The sequence below is a fragment of the Canis lupus genome, chromosome 14, assembly GCF_003254725.2.
Source record: "Canis lupus dingo isolate Sandy chromosome 14, ASM325472v2, whole genome shotgun sequence".
NCBI lineage: Eukaryota > Metazoa > Chordata > Mammalia > Carnivora > Canidae > Canis > Canis lupus.
In genome coordinates, this window is record NC_064256.1 from 11,742,669 (window position 1) to 11,759,149 (window position 16,481).

Below are 16,481 nucleotides of genomic sequence, written 5' to 3' on the forward strand. Positions count from 1 at the left end.
TAGGTTAACCCTTAAATGAGATTTACACTGGTTTATTTCATCATCCTACATTCCAATTTCTGAGTAACCTAAATGTGATGTGTTTCCCCTTGAATAGTACCACATTCATTTATTCTGTAGGTAGGATTTAGTAGCTATGTGTCAGGTACAACAGTAATCTCTAGCAAGGCAGTTCTTACTCTCAGTTGGAGGAGATAAAGAGATGGCCAAAAGAAGGTGATATTTGGTTTCCAGGAGAGGACAAAGAATGTATCACAGAGAAGATAAGGGCTTCAGGTGAGAAGGATGAGAAAGACTTTATATATGTAATCTAAAAACAGACAGGCATCCCAGGCAGAGAAAATGCACATAACTCTGAGGGAAAATGGCATATGTGGGAGGAAGGTCACAGAATGCACTGAGGAGCCTGCAGTTAATGAGCCTGAGTTTTTAGCAGGAGGTGGAATATGGGGAACATTATATACTGAACTAGGCAAGTTATGGCTTTATTTTATTTTTTTCTTCTGGGGCAGCGGAATTGACAAAGGACTTACTCCCTGGCATTCACTGGGGCATATGATATTATTCACCAGAATCTCCAAGGTATACGCATAGGGTGAACATTCAACATGCACTCCCTTTGGGTGTTCCAATATAACCCCCCTCCCCCCCCTCACACATCCTCCCTTCCAAAAAGCCATAACCCTCAAATGCTGTGGAATGAGTTTGTCCAAGTGTTCTGAGTTTGAGAACAACTGCAGAAGGTGAGAAGCACCAGTAGGAGTGTTTTCCACAGGAAAATGTCTTGATTTGATTTGATAATTTCTATTCCCTCATCTTTTTTTGCAGATATCTTACCATTAAAATTGAGATGTAGATTATATTCCACAGATGTATGTGGAAAAGAACAGCACAACGTCTGCACCCAGCGTTGCCCAGAATGCGTGACTGGAGCAGTCAGAAGGCTCTTTTCAGGTTGTTAATGAATCTGCTTGCTTTACCTACAAAGCTAATTTAGATTGTCTTTAAATAGTATAGAATCTTTTGAAAATATCCTCAAAATCTCACATTTTTTCCTCAAAATCTGTCAGACTTAAGAGTGACAAAAAAAGGGGGAAAATATGCAAACATGTGGTTCCCAAGGGCACTTAAACAATAATAAAAGAAAAATTTCATTTTACAAAATAATTTATTAAATTATTTTTTAAGTAGCAAGTTATCCTCGTAACGTGATGTACATGAGTTCAACTACAGGTCTTCTCTGAAACCTATCTTTTGGATAGTGAAGCTCACAGATTCCTCTGAATGAGATAAATTAAAAAAGAGGAAGCTAGAAATAATGAAAATACATCCTTAGGACTTAAGTGGGGCAGGATCCTCCTCCCTCAGTTTGGAGCCTAGGTGTCTGGAGAAGAGCTTTCTATAACCATGTGGTTGAACGATCTTGTCCTGCCTCCACTCTTATTATAACAATGCAAAGGGTGGTCAAACAGTAAAGTGAGGCGGTTACATGGTCACTTAATTATTGATGATATTCTGGTTTTGAATTCAAAGAGTCAGGAAGTTCATGGGCTTTCTTCATAGTGGCCCACAGCCCTACTGCAGCTTTCTACCATCTAGGGAGAGTCCTTTTCTTAGAGCAGTGTTTAAGTATATTGTGGAACACGGATGCGCTGAGAGAGAAATAACATCTCCTCCTCCACAAAGAGCTGAAGGAAGCCTGTGGGAGACAATTACCACCTGGCTATCGACTGTGTTATTGGTAAATAAAGGCCATTTCTAAACAGAGATCAGTTGAACCAAAACACTCTGAAGCTGTGGCTGCGTTGAGGGACAGCACCACCTAATGGTAGGAGACACACAGGAATGGATGCCCATTGGTATGCTTTTCCATTCTGCATTTTGAACACTTATTCTAAGACTTAGGGATGCATTGTGGATACAGCAGTCTTTTCATAACCGGCTTAACCAGATAGCCTCCGACTGAGCCTCAACACTGTGTTTTGCAGTGGTTTGCTGCCTAGTAATTATAATGATGGCCAATGTTTTTTTGAGGTCTTGTTATAACAAAGTATTAGGCTAAGTCCTTTCCCCAGGGTTTCTGTGTACAGTTGTATAGGTTGTGCCCTGCATAGGGATGCCTTGGGTGAAGGCACCAAGGGAATGAAATCATCTTCATCTCCAGTCATTGATATGAGTGGCCTGGCGAAGGGCTGTGCCTGCCTGGAGAGAGAGTTGAGATTTTCTAAATTGCACAAAGGTGATGTCTAATGCAATCCTGTCATCTGTGCATTAACTCACATTTAATCCTCACAACACTCCTGCAAAGTAAGTGTTACATTATCATGGTCCTTTCTCAAGGAGGAAGTAAGCCTTAGGAAAGGTTAAGTAAATTGCCCAAGTTCCCAGAACCAGTGAGGGGGCACAGCTGACAGACTTGATCATATGCTAAGATACCTCCCAGCAGCGTGAGTGTGTGTGTGCACATGCACACACAGGTGCTTCTGTGTCAATTACCGTCTCCATCCCCATGCTGGAATGAGAGAGGTAGTGTAGTGTCTTCTCACTACAGAGGAGCTCCACTCAAGTGGCCCAGAGCAGAGGCAAGCTCAGAGCTGCTCCAGTGTCTGGCAAGTGTGATTGAATGTCTGCTCTGCTCAATGATTCAAGCAACTCAACAAGTAGCTAAACCAAAACGACATCAAGCATTGCATTAGAGAACCTAGGGTTACCATATACCTCAAGCCTTCACCTGCTACCTTTGCTTAACTTGTATGCTCTCTGAACAGACTTTGCACATTCTTTCCTGTATCTTATTCACCCTGTAACCCATTTCAAATGCCTTTTGTTGCCACTCCCCATCTCTGCGTACAGAAGTCTTGCTCCTTTAAGACCCAGCACCTGGGTGGCTCAGTGGTTGAGCATCTGCCTTTAGCTCAGGTCATCATCTTGGGGTCCTAGGGTCAAGTCCCGCATCAGGTTCCTTGCAGGAAGCCTGCTTCTTCTCCCTCTGCCTATGTCTCTGTCTCTCTCTGTGTGTCTTCCATGAATAAATAAATAAAATATTTTTTTTAATAAATAAAATCTTAAAAAAAAAGACTCAGATTCACTCTTCCTTCTCCACCTCTACGAAATTTTCCCAATCATAATTCATCTCCTTTTCTTCTTTACTTTCCGATTATATATTTGTTTGCCTTGTACTATATGTGCATTTCTTACATTGGGTTTTAATCTGTAAACAGGTTAATCTGAGGACACAGGATGTAATGCATGGGATTTGCACAAAGCAGGAGTGCAGTAAATGGGAATTGAATGAAAGGCCTGGGGACCTAAACAAGAGCAAGAGAAACCTGCAGCTTCACCATAGGTTTCATGTTCTTACTTAAACTAAATGTCTAAATAGGCATTTCATAACACAGGGAATAACAAGCTGGGAGTCTGAAGGCAAATCCACAATGTATTGCATAACATAATAGATTTGATTTTAATAAAGACCTAGTGAATAATTTAATTAGTGTGATTTGCCATAATTAACTCCGCTCCCAGGAGCTGAGCAAGTTATAACTTTGCAAATCTCTTGGTAACAGGCAGATTGCAAACTAGTTCAGAGTTAATTTTTAACTTTCACTTTGGCTATGATTGTCTATTAGAACCTCAGGCTAAAGATAAGCAAAAATTAAGTCAAAGAAAGAAACAGAAAAGTCATTCAGAATATTTCTGAGAGTATTTCTAGAGAATGTATTTTGCATAGAAGTGAATTGGGAATTAAAAAAAAGACTTTGGGAAACAAACAGAACTATTATAACCTCTGCAGTGAGTCTATAGCAATGTAGAAATTTAACAATAGTCATTTGAAAAATAAATTTAGGATTCTTCTTCTATAATTCTAACAAGATATTTTTATCTAAGATTTTTTTCCCAATTAAGGTTTGCAATTATTAAGGAAAACATATTACAATGGAATCAATGTATTCAAATATAATTGGTAAATTATATGACTATATGCTAAGATACCTCCCAGCAGTGTGAGTGTATGTGTGTGTGTGTGAACATGACCCGCATTTTTATATATTGGATAACGCTATTAATACGGTTTCTTTTTTCTTACCTTTGCATATAAAGTATCTTGTATTTAAACTGTGTTATCATAGATTTGTATTAAGAAAGACAAAACGGGATATGTCAGATAGGAAATAGGAGAAATAAGACTTCACAAAGTTTACTGATGGCAATGGTTCAGTTGCCTGAAGATCTACAAGAGGGAGGGTGGACTATAGGATGGAAAATTCTAACCAAGCACACATGAGTATCATTGATAAAGGAAAGGGTGAGGCATTGAATGAAATTTCTGTACTTCATAGCAATCTCTCTCATAAGCTCTAATATTAAAAGGGCATATACACCCTCTTACTGTTGGTGGGAATGTGAACTGGTGCAGCCACTCTGGAAAACTGTGTGGAGGTTCCTCAAAGAGTTGAAAATAGATCTGCCCTATGACCCAGCAATTGCACTGCTGGGGATTTACCCCAAAGATACAGATGCAATGAAACCCTGCACCCCGATGTTTATAGCAGCAATGTCCACAATAGCCACACTGTGGAAGGAGCCTCGGTGTCCATCGAAAGATGAATGGATAAAGAAGATGTGGTCTATGTATACAATGGAATATTCCTCAGCCATTAGAAATGACAAATACCCACCATTTGCTTCGACATGGATGGAACTGGAGGGTATTATGCTGAGTGAAATAAGTCAATTGGAGAAGGACAAACATTATACGGTCTCGTTCATTTGGGGAATATAAATAATAGTGAAAGGGAATAGAGGGGAAGGGAGAAGAAATGGGTAGGAAATATCAGAAAGGGAGACAGAACATGCAAGACTCCTAACTCTGGGAAACGAATTAGGGGTGGTGGAAGGGGAGGAGGTCGGGGGGTGGGGATGACTGGGTGGCGGGCACTGAGGTGGGCACTTGATGGGATGAGCACTGGGTGTTGTTCTGTATGTTGGCACATTGAACACCAATAAAAATAAATTTATTATTAAAAAAATAAATAAAAGGGCATATACAACAGATGGTCAAGGTCCCTATAAGGCAGATAAATATAAAGATTAGTATAACAATGTTAGGAAAATTAAAGCCTCAGACTATTAAAATAACATGTATCTAGGTCAAGGCAGGTTATTTGCTGGACACTGAAAAACATCCAGTTCTGATTACAGAAATATTGCTGATAAAGTTGGAGCAAGACAGGGGTGCCTGGGTGGCACATGTAGTTAAGATCTGTCTTTGGCTCAGATCATGATCTCAGGGTCCTGGGATTGAGCCCATATCAGGTTCCCTGCTCAGTGGGGAATTTGCTTCTCCCTCTCTCTCTGCTGCTCCCCCTGCTCTCTCTCTCTCTCTCTCTCTCATAAATAAATAAATAAATAAATAAATAAATAAATAAATAAATAAATAAAATCTTTTTAAAGATTATCAAAAAAATTGGAGCAAGACAGAATGAAAAAGGTATCAGGAGGCTTTGAATGGCTAAATGTTGTGATTTTTTTTTAACTGATGTAAAATATAAGCAGGTAATTTATGAGCAGTTAGGACAGAGATAGATAATCCAGTATGGATTGTGAATAACTTCTATCATTGGAACTTTATTTTACCATTCATGTACCCTTTCATTTATTCAACATTGTAAAAGTAATTTCTATGTGTAAGGTACTATGCTTGGCATTTTTTTCCACAAGGAACACTAGTTGGTAAAGGTCATAAAATTTCTACAAGGCCTTTGACAGAAACTCACTTAGGAACCCCAGGGATAAAATAAAGAAACATGCATGAAGAAAAGGTTAAGTGGGTCAAGACTAAATAACCATACCCAAGGAAAATCTTAATAAAATGCTGAAATGATTTGACTGTGTTCAAGAAGTTCCATGTCTTTATTAGCCTTTTTTTCCCCCACTTTAAATCCATCAAATTCTGTTTTATTCCTGGTCTATTTTTTTTATTGGAGTTCCATTTGCCAACATATAGCATATCACCCATATAGCATATCACCCAGCATATGTCAAGTGCCCGCCTCAGTGCCTGTAACCCAGTCACCCCAACCCCCCACCCACCTCCCTTTCCACTACCCCTTGTTCATTTCTCAGAGTTAGGAATCTCTCATATTCAGCCATCCCCACTGCTATTTTCACTCATTTTCTCTCCTTTCCCCTTTATTCCCTTTCACTATTTTTAATATTCCCCAAATGAATGACACCATATAATGTTTGTCCTTCTTCGATTGACTTATTTCACTCAGCATAATACCTTCCAGTTCCATCCACGTTGAAGCAAATGGTGGGTATTTGTCATCTCTAATGGCTGAATAATATTCCATTGTATACATAGACCACATCTTCTTTATCCATTCATCTTTCGATGGACACCGAGGCTCCTTCCACAGTTTGGCTATTGTGGACATTGCTGCTAGAAACAGCGGGGTGCAGGTATCCTGGCGTTTCACTGCATCAGTATCTTTGGGATAAATCCCCAGCAGTGCAATTGCTGGGTCATAGGGCAGGTCTATTTTTAACTCTTTGAGGAACCTCCACACAGTTTTCCAGAGTGGCTGCACCAGTTCACATTCCACCAACAGTGCAAGAGGGTTCCCCTTTCTCCACATCCTCTCCACAAACAACATTTGTTGTTTCCTGTCCTGTTAATTTTCACCATTCTCCCTTGTGTGAGGTGGTATCTCATTGTGGTTTTGATTTGTATTTCCCTGATGGCAAGTGATGTGTAGCATTTACTCATGTGCATGTTGGCCATGTCTATGTCTTCCTCTGTGAAATTTCTGTTCATGTCTTTTGCCTATTTCATGATTGAATTTTTTGTTTCTTGGGTGTTGAGTTAGATAAGTTCTTTATAGATCGTGGATACTAGCCCGTTATCTGATATGTCATTTGCAAATATCTTCTCCCATTCTGTAGGTTGTCTTTTAGTTTTGTTGACTGTTGCTTTTGCTGTGCAGAAGCTTCTTATCTCGATGAAGTCCCAAATATTCATTTTTGCTTTTGTTTCTCTTGCCTTCATGGATGTATCTTGCAACAAGTTGCTGTGGCCCAGTTCAGAAAGGGTGTTGCCTGTGTTCTTCTCTAGGATTTTGATGGAATCTTGTCTCACATTTAGATCTTTCATCCATTTTGAGTTTATCTTTGTGTATGGTGTAAGAGAATGGTCTAGTTTCATTCTTCTGCATGTGGCTGTCCAATTTTCCCAGCACCATTTCTTGAAGAGAGTGTCTTTTTTCCAGTGGATAGTCTTTCCTGCTTTGTCGAATATTAGTTGACCATAGAGTTGAGGGGTCATTTCTGGATTCTCTATTCTGTTCCATTGATCTATGTGTCTGTTTTTGTGCCAGTACCACACTGTCTTGATGACCACAGCTTTGTAGTACAACCTGAAATCTGGCATTGTGATGCCCCCAGCTATGGTTTTCTTTTTTAATATTCCTCCGGCTATTCGGGGTCTTTTCTGATTCCACATAAATCTTTTTGTAAATTTTTTTTTATTTATTTATGATAGTCACAGAGAGAGAGAGAGAGAGAGAGAGAGAGAGAGAGGCAGAGACACAGGCAGAGGGAGAAGCAGGCTCCATGCACCAGGAGCCTGACGTGGGATTTGATCCCGGGTCTCCAGGATTGTGCCCTGGGCCAAAGGCAGGCGCTAAACCGCTGCGCCACCCAGGGATCCCTGATTCTACACAAATCTTAAGATGATTTGTTCCAACTCTCTGAAGAAAGTCCATGGTATTTTGATAGGGATTGCATTAAATGTGTAAATTGCCCTGGGTACCATTGACATTTTCAAAATATTAATTCTTCCAGTCCATGAGCATGAAATATTTTTCCATCTCTTTGTGTCTTCCTCAATTTCTTTCAGAAGTGTTCTGTAGTTTTTAGGGTATAGATCCTTTACTTCTTTGGTTAGGTTTATTCCTAGGTATCTTATGCTTTTGGGTGCAATTGTAAATTGATTAGCCCTTTAAGTTATATAACTATAACTAAAACCCACCAAATTTGGGGGTTTGCAAAACCTGGGAAGGAAAGAATTATTGCAGAAAGAATTTGAGTTGACTTATCACAATAAATAAAGTATGACAAAATTTCATGAATTAAAATGGATCTGAGTAAAAAACTGGAGCTAAAATAAAAGTGCATATCATTATGATGGGTTCACCTGTCTTAAATGAACCAAAAATTGGCCTTAATCTTTCTAAAAGCTGTTAAAGGAAACCAGATCATTTATAGAACTATTTAATGTAAAACATAGTGCTTGGTACTAGCAGGGTGGCAGTATTAGTATCAAAGTAATAGTGAAACACATCCCTGGAAATAATAGAACACAAGTGCTCATGTTTTTGTCAAAATACAAAATTATCTTACCATGCTAGAAAAATGGGGAAAATCCAACAATGGAATTTATCAAGGACATATTAAAGCCATACATTGAAGTTCAAAATATTAGTCACATAGGTTTGTGAGGTAAAAACCTGGTTTAAAAGCCAATAATATTAAAAAAAAACCCCAGATACCTTAATTGTTAAATTAAGGTCTTAATTAAATTAAGTATGAGTGAGTTATGCATAGCTATTTTTACAACTACAATCATAATCTTACCTGATATTAATAGAGGAACAGTTTTCCAATCAAAATAGATCATAATAAGTTTTCTGGTTTGAACACAGATAATAAGTTTGTATTTTTCTATTTTTTTTTTTCTGGAAATTGATACAAAAGCAACACGGAGAATGACAACAAAACAAATGTAAATGTCATTCTCAGCAAAATCAGACTAAAATAATCAGTAGACTTCACAAAAAGTAAGGGCTGCTACAAGCATAAAGATTAGAAAGAAATCTTTGCAGGAGGATGTAAAAAGAAGTAAAGAACAGTGAGAAGGCAGGTGACAGCAGATCTTAAAAACACCAGCACATATACACTTCCTAAAGGTGAAGCACTTATGTTCAGAGTGAGTTCTGCAGTAAAAGTTACAGCAGCAACTAAAGAGAGGAAGGTAGTGACACCAACCCTCTTGTATCTGGTTTGGTTCAGAGAACCAGAAAGAGGCAGCTACACCAAGAAACACATGGATGAGTGATAGCTGCAGGAAGAAGTCCCTGTTCTTTTCTGAACATACTTGGCCCAGGAAAATCCAACTTATTTTAAAATGATTAATAAATATGGATGTCTTATAGGACAGATGTAAATACAAAGAAAGATAAGGAGGAGAGTAGCAGAACTTTGCAACAGATAAATTACACTCATATGGAAAGTGTTGCCATTGAGTAGATGAAAATTATGGTCATCTCTTTTATCATTAAGTGGAATAACAATGACACAATTTCATCAATGAAAAGACTACAAAGTAGAAATGTGAGAACTAAGTGAACAGGTGGAAATAGAAAAGCAGAAAGTGAACAAAAATCTGGCCAAATTCAGAAAGAAAAAAAAAAACCACAAGCTTTTTAAAATCAAATTTGGAAGACTTCTCTAGGGGTATAGACCCCGAAGACAACACAGTATGAAATATAGGGGAAAAAAGTGAGAAGAGAAAACAAAATAGAATGACAAATTTAAAAGCATTAGAAAGGATAGTAGAGTACATATCTATATATTTTTATGTTTAAGACAGTCAAGGTTCAACAAATGCATAGTTGGAGACCCTAAGGAAGGAAGTTTAAAAAAAAAAGAGAGAAGCAAACAAGAATTGAAAGACATAAATAATAAGAACTTCCTGAAATAAAAGATTTAAGTCTAAGTAGGTACAGGATGCACTGTGCGTCTGGGGGAAAATGACCTAAAAATTTAATACAGAGATGTAATCTACTAATGCCATTGGATTTTAAAGATAAAGAAAACTTATTTTGCCAGGGTTAAAAAAAAAAAGATAAAATCATTTATAAAGGGAACAGCAATCTGACATAATATTTCTCCAGAGCAGCACCTAAAGATCCTCAAGGGAAGAAACCATGAGCCAATAATTTTATATCCGGTCATGCTGTCATTCAAGGATCCACTTGTAAGACTAAAAAATACTGTATATTGTTTGCATGAGACCTTCTTAAAGAAACTGGTAGAGGATTAATTCAGCCAAACAATAAATGACTGGGGTAGCTAAGACATATGGATTAGCAGAGAATATTGAAAAAAAATTTACTATAGAACTAGTAACAAAAGCAATGTAGGAATAAGAGTTACAGAACAGAATGTTGACATTACCTAGCCTCACAACATGGAAATGATACAGCTAACATAAATTTGGGATAGGAAGGTAAGTGCAGTATTGATTGCCTCAGTTGGTGTGGCTAGGAAAAAAATGATAAAAAGTAAATCTGACCTACCAAATCATGGAAGTATAAAAATATTTAAACTATCAAGGTGAACACTGAGAAAAGCAATATTTTTTACTAAGATTGAGGGATAGAAAAAATGCAGAGAGGCAGGGGGATGGGTGGGGTCGAAGGAGGAGCATGACTACTTCATTAATTTTTTTCCTAGTAGGGAACTAACAGCAACTGTTTAAAAAAAAATGGAAACCAAGAGAATTATGCAATATTATAAATATAAAGTTAACTAATGAATAAAAAATATATGTTTTTCAAACCTGTGAAGAATTACATAAAAGATAAAAGATGTGTAGGAAAAAGTATTTTTAAAAACTACAAAAATCAGAGCAAATACATCTGTTATACCATTATATGTAAATGAGCCTAACTTGATTAAGGAAAAGGATCAATTTCACACATTCATGGTGATTTTTACCTTTCTCTCTATGTCTTTCTCCCATTTGTGTTGTAGAGCCAAGGGAGTTAGAGGTTAATGGAGTAGGATGTGAATCCAGTAAAGTATACAAGACTGAAATAGAAAAAAATAAAGAATGGTGTGAAGGAAAATGAGACCGGAAGTACTTAAACTGATATGAACTGCCTATTACTGGATAAACATGACTCCATTCTTCAAGAGAAGATATTAGATACAAATTCTTTTTTTTTCAAGATTTTATTTATTATTTATTTATGAGAGACACAGAGAGAAGCAGAGACATAGGCAGAGGGAGAAGCAGGCTCCCTTCAGGGAGCCCGATGTGGGACTGGAACCCACTGAGCCACCCAGGCGTCCCTAGATACAAATTCTTTTGAACAAAGTAGAGTGGGTTAAGAAATTAACTGCTTTGCTGTAAGAATGAACTGCTAGAGTAAATACAGATTACTAAAATAATAGACATTAAATAGTACAGCCTCAGGCCATTTAGGATTAAAGGGGAAAGTAAACTTTAAAAAATAGGTTTATTTTATTTTATATATTTTAAAAGATTTTTATTTTTAATTTATTTATTTATGATAGTCACAGAGAGAGAGAGAGGCAGAGACACAGGCAGAGGGAGAAACAGGCTCCATGCACTGGGAGCCTGATGTGGGATTCGATCCCGGGTCTCCAGGATCGCGCCCTGGGCCAAAGGCAGGCGCCAAACCGCTGCGCCACCCAGGGATCCCTTGATTGGCCTTTATTTCTGGGATATTCTAACATGAGCAAGGAAAGCTGAATACAGTAAGAAATTGACTCCCTATGTCTTCACTCCAGCACATATACCTGCTTACATCTAGTCCGAGGCTTGCTCCCATCCACCTTGACAGATTATGGTCTGAGCAGATACTGGTTCTGCAAGGGACACGCTGCAAAGGAGCTACAGCTGTGCTTTTAGGATTATTACGTTAATTCTGTTTAGCTTCCCTTTTACACCTTGTTTACTGGCCCTGAGTTACTGTGGGTGTGCTGTTCTCCGTCTTGGTCAGCTGGATTTCTAGGACCAGTATCTACCATTCTTCTTAGCAGGTAGCAGGGAAAGCCTGCTTCTTTACCCTGCTACCCCTCCCTCCTCCAGGCACTGATAGCAACATTTTGGCTATCCCCCTCCTTCTTTTCTTTTACTGCCCCTTGTCAGCCTCATTCATTCTCCAACTATTAAAAATGCATGCAATAGTGTTCTAATGTCATATGAGGGCATATAATCAAGTTCTGCTTATCCGCTAGTCACTGTTCTTAGCCGTGACTTTGTAAGTGGCATATTGGCTCTTTTTGGGTCCTAGCCACTCCTAGACCAGATTTTCTTTTTCTTAATGTTGATATATATCTGAGATATATTTTTTAAAATATTTTATTTATTCATGAGAGATACAGAGAGAGAGAGAGAGAGAGGCAGAGACACAGGCAGAGAGAGAAAAGCAGGCTCCATGCAGGGAGCCTGACATGAGATTCAATCCTGGATCACGCTCTGAGCCGAAGGCAGGCACCAAACCGCCGAGCCACTCAGGGATCTGAGATATTTTAGACCAAATTCCTTTATGTTGGACTGCTTATTATGTTTTTTTACCAAGTGAAATTGCCAGAAAAATCTTAAAAAAAAAACAAAAAACAAAAAAAACAGATTCTTCATCCCCTCAATGGTATAGAAGATCGCCAAGACTGCCATTTACAAAATCGGTCTCTTTATCACCACCTCCTGGAGAACTGACTGCATGACTTATGAAGTCATCTTAACTGGCTTTCTACTGAAAAAAAAAGGCAGTTTGGGATATTTTATAATACCTCTAACATTACAGGATTACTTTGTAATGGAGAGAGGCAAGTTGCCTGAATGTATAAGAAGACCCCTGAGACTATTTTTTACTACATTTTATGTTATATATTATAAACTGCATAATATTATATATATTGCAAATAATGGAGCTCTTGGGAATTAAATCTAGATGGACCATGAAATTTGGATTAAAAGTTTCCACAATTAGGGCATCTGGGTGGCTCAGTGGTAGAGCGTCTACCTTTGGTTCCGGTCATGATCGTAGGGTCCTGGGATCGAGTCCCGCATCTGGGTCCCCGCAGGGAGCCAGCTTCTCCCTCTGCCTTTCTCTCTGTGTCTCTCATGAATAAATCAAGTATTTTTAAAAAGTTTCCACAATTAAAATATTTACTCAGCTTTTCAAATAAGATAAAATGAAGTGTAATAAAAAGTTGAAACTGGTGAAAAGATATAAGTGTAGTAACTATTTTTAACTACTCTCATTGACATAAAATGACAGATCTTATTTCTAAATTCTGTTATGGTATTTTTAAAAAAATAATTATTGTTGTATTACTATTTTATTAGTATATTATTATTACCATTTATGTTAATAAATGCTTATTTATTTTAATCTCATAAGATGGTTTCCAACTGCTTAAAAAACATTCCTGACTTTCAGCACTTTTTTTTTCTTCTCTGCTTTTAAGTGGAGAGCAGTAGCTTTTGGTACACAGAAGTGGTGCTAGACATGCCCCCTATTGGCAAGGGTGAAGTGGCTAGAAATCTTTATTACTCCATTCTTCTATAGGTTCTATTTTTCAATAGAGATACCTGTGTTTAACCTCAATGTTAAACTTATTCCACATCTGGGTGACAGTGTTGGATATCCCCATTTTCACACACCAGATAACTCAAATAAGTGGAAACTGATAACCACTAAGATAAAAGTTGGTAATGGCTTTTATCTAAGTTATAGCCCAATTTAGAGTGAGGTTCTAAAAACCACCATATAGAAAACATACCAAAAATTATCTGGTTGTAGTCCCTTTTTAGAAATATTCATAGCACAGATAGAAAAGACTGTAAAGAACTAAGATATTTTGAATATGCCTGATATGAATGGAGGCAAAAAAGATGGGTAATGTCTAAACAATTTGAATTTTAACATTTTGGTCTAAGAACTAATTTGAAAAAATATGATTTTCTTTCTTGTCAAGTTCGGGAGAGGGAAAAATACTCCCTGAGGGGACATTATTTTCACCCTTGTTCCCTGACCAGGAAAACTAAGAGTAAACCAGCCAACATAGTACTTGTCCCCTTTAGATTATTAGGAACGAGCCTCTCATGCCCTGAAAATTGAGATGCTTTCTTCCTTTTCAGCCTTTTGGTTTCATGTCTCCCTCAAGTAATTGGCTGGGAAACATAGCTCCAGAGCCTTAGATTCTAGAGAAACACTCTAACTTCCTGACTTTGGTAAGATTCAGCCCTTTGCAGAAGAGTATCTATCATTAAGAAGCAGTGTAGGAGGTCCTAATTCTTCCAGTTACTTAATTTTGGAGAAACAAGACCTCCCTTATTGGGTAGGCTAGGGGTCCTCCACAGAAAATTGTATAAAACATGAGATCCAGATTTTAGCTCTAAGTCACCTGGCCTTGCTAATTTTGTTTACAGAAGAACTTCCTAACATCTGTCTGCTTCCTTAGCAGAGTTCTAACACTTACCCTCTGGGAACTCTCTCCCAGCTGAGAGAATATAATGCATTTGATGTCCTTGCTATTTACATTAAGATATTCCCAAATCCCTTTTCGATATCACAGATGCCAAAGTTGATTTCTCTTTATAGCCAATTCTACTGTCACCAGCCATAGGTGGTGGTGACTATCAAGCTATTAAGCCCTCTCCATACATAGCCTCACACTTCTGCAAATGGACTGGTTCAGAAAACCTACACATTTCCCCACTACATAGAAATGGTTAGCTATGCAGTATACCTTAGCCCGGATCAGCTAGATCTGTCTAGCCGTGGTGTCTTTTAAAAATATGGTACGTCAGAAGCCTGAACTCCTAAAGTTACAACAAATGAAAACACATGTATCTTTTATAATCACATGATTCTACATTCTAGAACACATCCACAATGACAAAAATTCTTAGAATCTGGAGGTACAGGGGATAAAGTTTGTGACCTCATAAACTTCCATTCATCCAAGTTCTGGTGATTATTTCAGCACTATCTGGTTTGAAAAATAAGGACATTTTCTCTCAATCCCACTATGGTTTCCTGAATCTAATCTAGTGTGTCCAGATATAAATGTCACCATGGCAGGAGCAAATTGATGCATCAGACAGTTTGTTCCAGTTCAGTTGTTTGTATTTTTTTATGTGTATACAACCATACACATGCCTGCTTGTATCTTTAAAATGCATATATGCACACATGTTAATATATATTTCCTCTGTCCTGAATTGTAACTGCGAATGATTGAAATACTAGAAGTTAGAAATTATGATGGAAGTTATGGGGAAGCCTAATTCTTGAGTAATCTGAGCTGGGAAAATTATACCCCTATGGCTCATCTTTCTAGGGACAGCTATCCAAATGTAAGAGAGGAAGATATGTTACTCAGTGTTAGTTTATAGGGTTGCTGTAACAAAATACCACACACTCAGTGATTTAAACATCATTAAAAGTATTAGCTCCTCTGTCTGGAGGCTGGAAGTCAGAGATCAAGTCAGTGTTTGGTTTCTTCTAAGGGCTCAGAGAATTTGTTCCATGGCTCTCCCCTAACTTCTAGTGATTTTCTAGAAATCTTTGTTGGTCCTTGTCTTGTAGAAGCGTCATCCCTACCTCTGCCCTCATCTTTGCATTACATTTTATATTCTCCCTGTGTACATTTCTCTGTGTCCAAATATTTCCTTTTAATTAGGATATCAGTAGTATTAGAGAAGGGCTTACTTTAATGAGCCCATTTTAACTAATTACATTTTTAATGGTCCTATTTTTATATAAGGTCAATTTTGAGATAGTGGGGTTTATGACTTCAGTATATGAATTTGGGGGACATATTTCATCCCATACAACTCAGCTATAGGTTTTGCATGTCTTCAAGTAACTCTTGTGAAATTATTCCCTAAAGTGATTATATGAATTCACTCCCACCAGCAGTATATGAGTCCTCCTGGTGCTCTCCATCCTTGCTAACACTTGGTATTGTCATTCTTTACTTTTGTAAGATGGCAGTAAAATTATAGTTAATTTGCATTTTCTTGATTATTAGGGAGGTTGAGTCCTTTTGATGTTTATTGACTTTTCCTGTTTCCATTTTTGTCAATTGTCTATTTTATTCCTTTTGCTTATTTTTCTATTGTATTCATTAAAAAAATATAGTTATTGGGTGCTTCTTATGTACCAGGTACTATTTTAGCCCTTTCAGATATGGTAGGAAAAATTTTCCATCCATATATGGTTTATATTCTAGAAAGAGTGACACATATACATATGTATAAATACATGTCACTTTTTTGTAACTAACCATTTTTGGTTATTTACTTCCTCTTCCCTGCTACCACTGCACTCTAAAAGAGGTGCAAACCTTTTTTAGAAGAACACTTACCAACTGTTAATGCGTGTTTTCATCACCGTTCAGTAAATTCCAGGATGTGGGATCCTGCCTGAAAAATCACGTCCCGGTAACTAACACCTAACGCGTACTCGATAAATGTTTGCAGAGATACGTGGGGAGAAGTGCTGTGATCTGTTATCACTTCCCTGGGGAAACGCGAAGGTGGATGACACACTTCCGGAAGTGAAATGGAAAAGGGCTGAGCCAGGGAATGGCTTCACACCGTGAACTGCACTGGCACAGTAGACTGAAAATACCGATATCCTGGTGCTACGGAT

At 37.8% G+C, this 16,481-nt stretch overlaps 1 protein-coding gene across 23 annotated transcripts in view; it reads right to left on the bottom strand.

The window, feature by feature from the left end:
• The window catches only part of ASB15 (ankyrin repeat and SOCS box containing 15), a 63,610-nt gene extending 47,275 nt beyond the window's left edge, over window positions 1–16,335 (bottom strand). For 17 of the 23 annotated variants that reach the window (XM_049093495.1, XM_049093494.1, XM_049093491.1 and 14 more), the window contains exons 1-2: window positions 16,195–16,253; window positions 10,783–10,875 (exon numbers count right to left, since the gene is read on the bottom strand). Coding sequence is in view for 1 of the 23 variants with exons in the window: in XM_049093498.1 (XP_048949455.1) it covers window positions 10,783–10,807 (25 nt within the window). In the remaining 22 variants the exon portion in view is untranslated. Of the gene's footprint in view, window positions 1–10,782; window positions 10,876–16,194 lie in introns of all 23 variants that reach the window. The other 6 variants (XM_049093486.1, XM_049093481.1, XM_049093498.1 and 3 more) reach the window with 5 other exon arrangements.
• Between the last annotated feature and the right edge of the window lie 146 nt (window positions 16,336–16,481).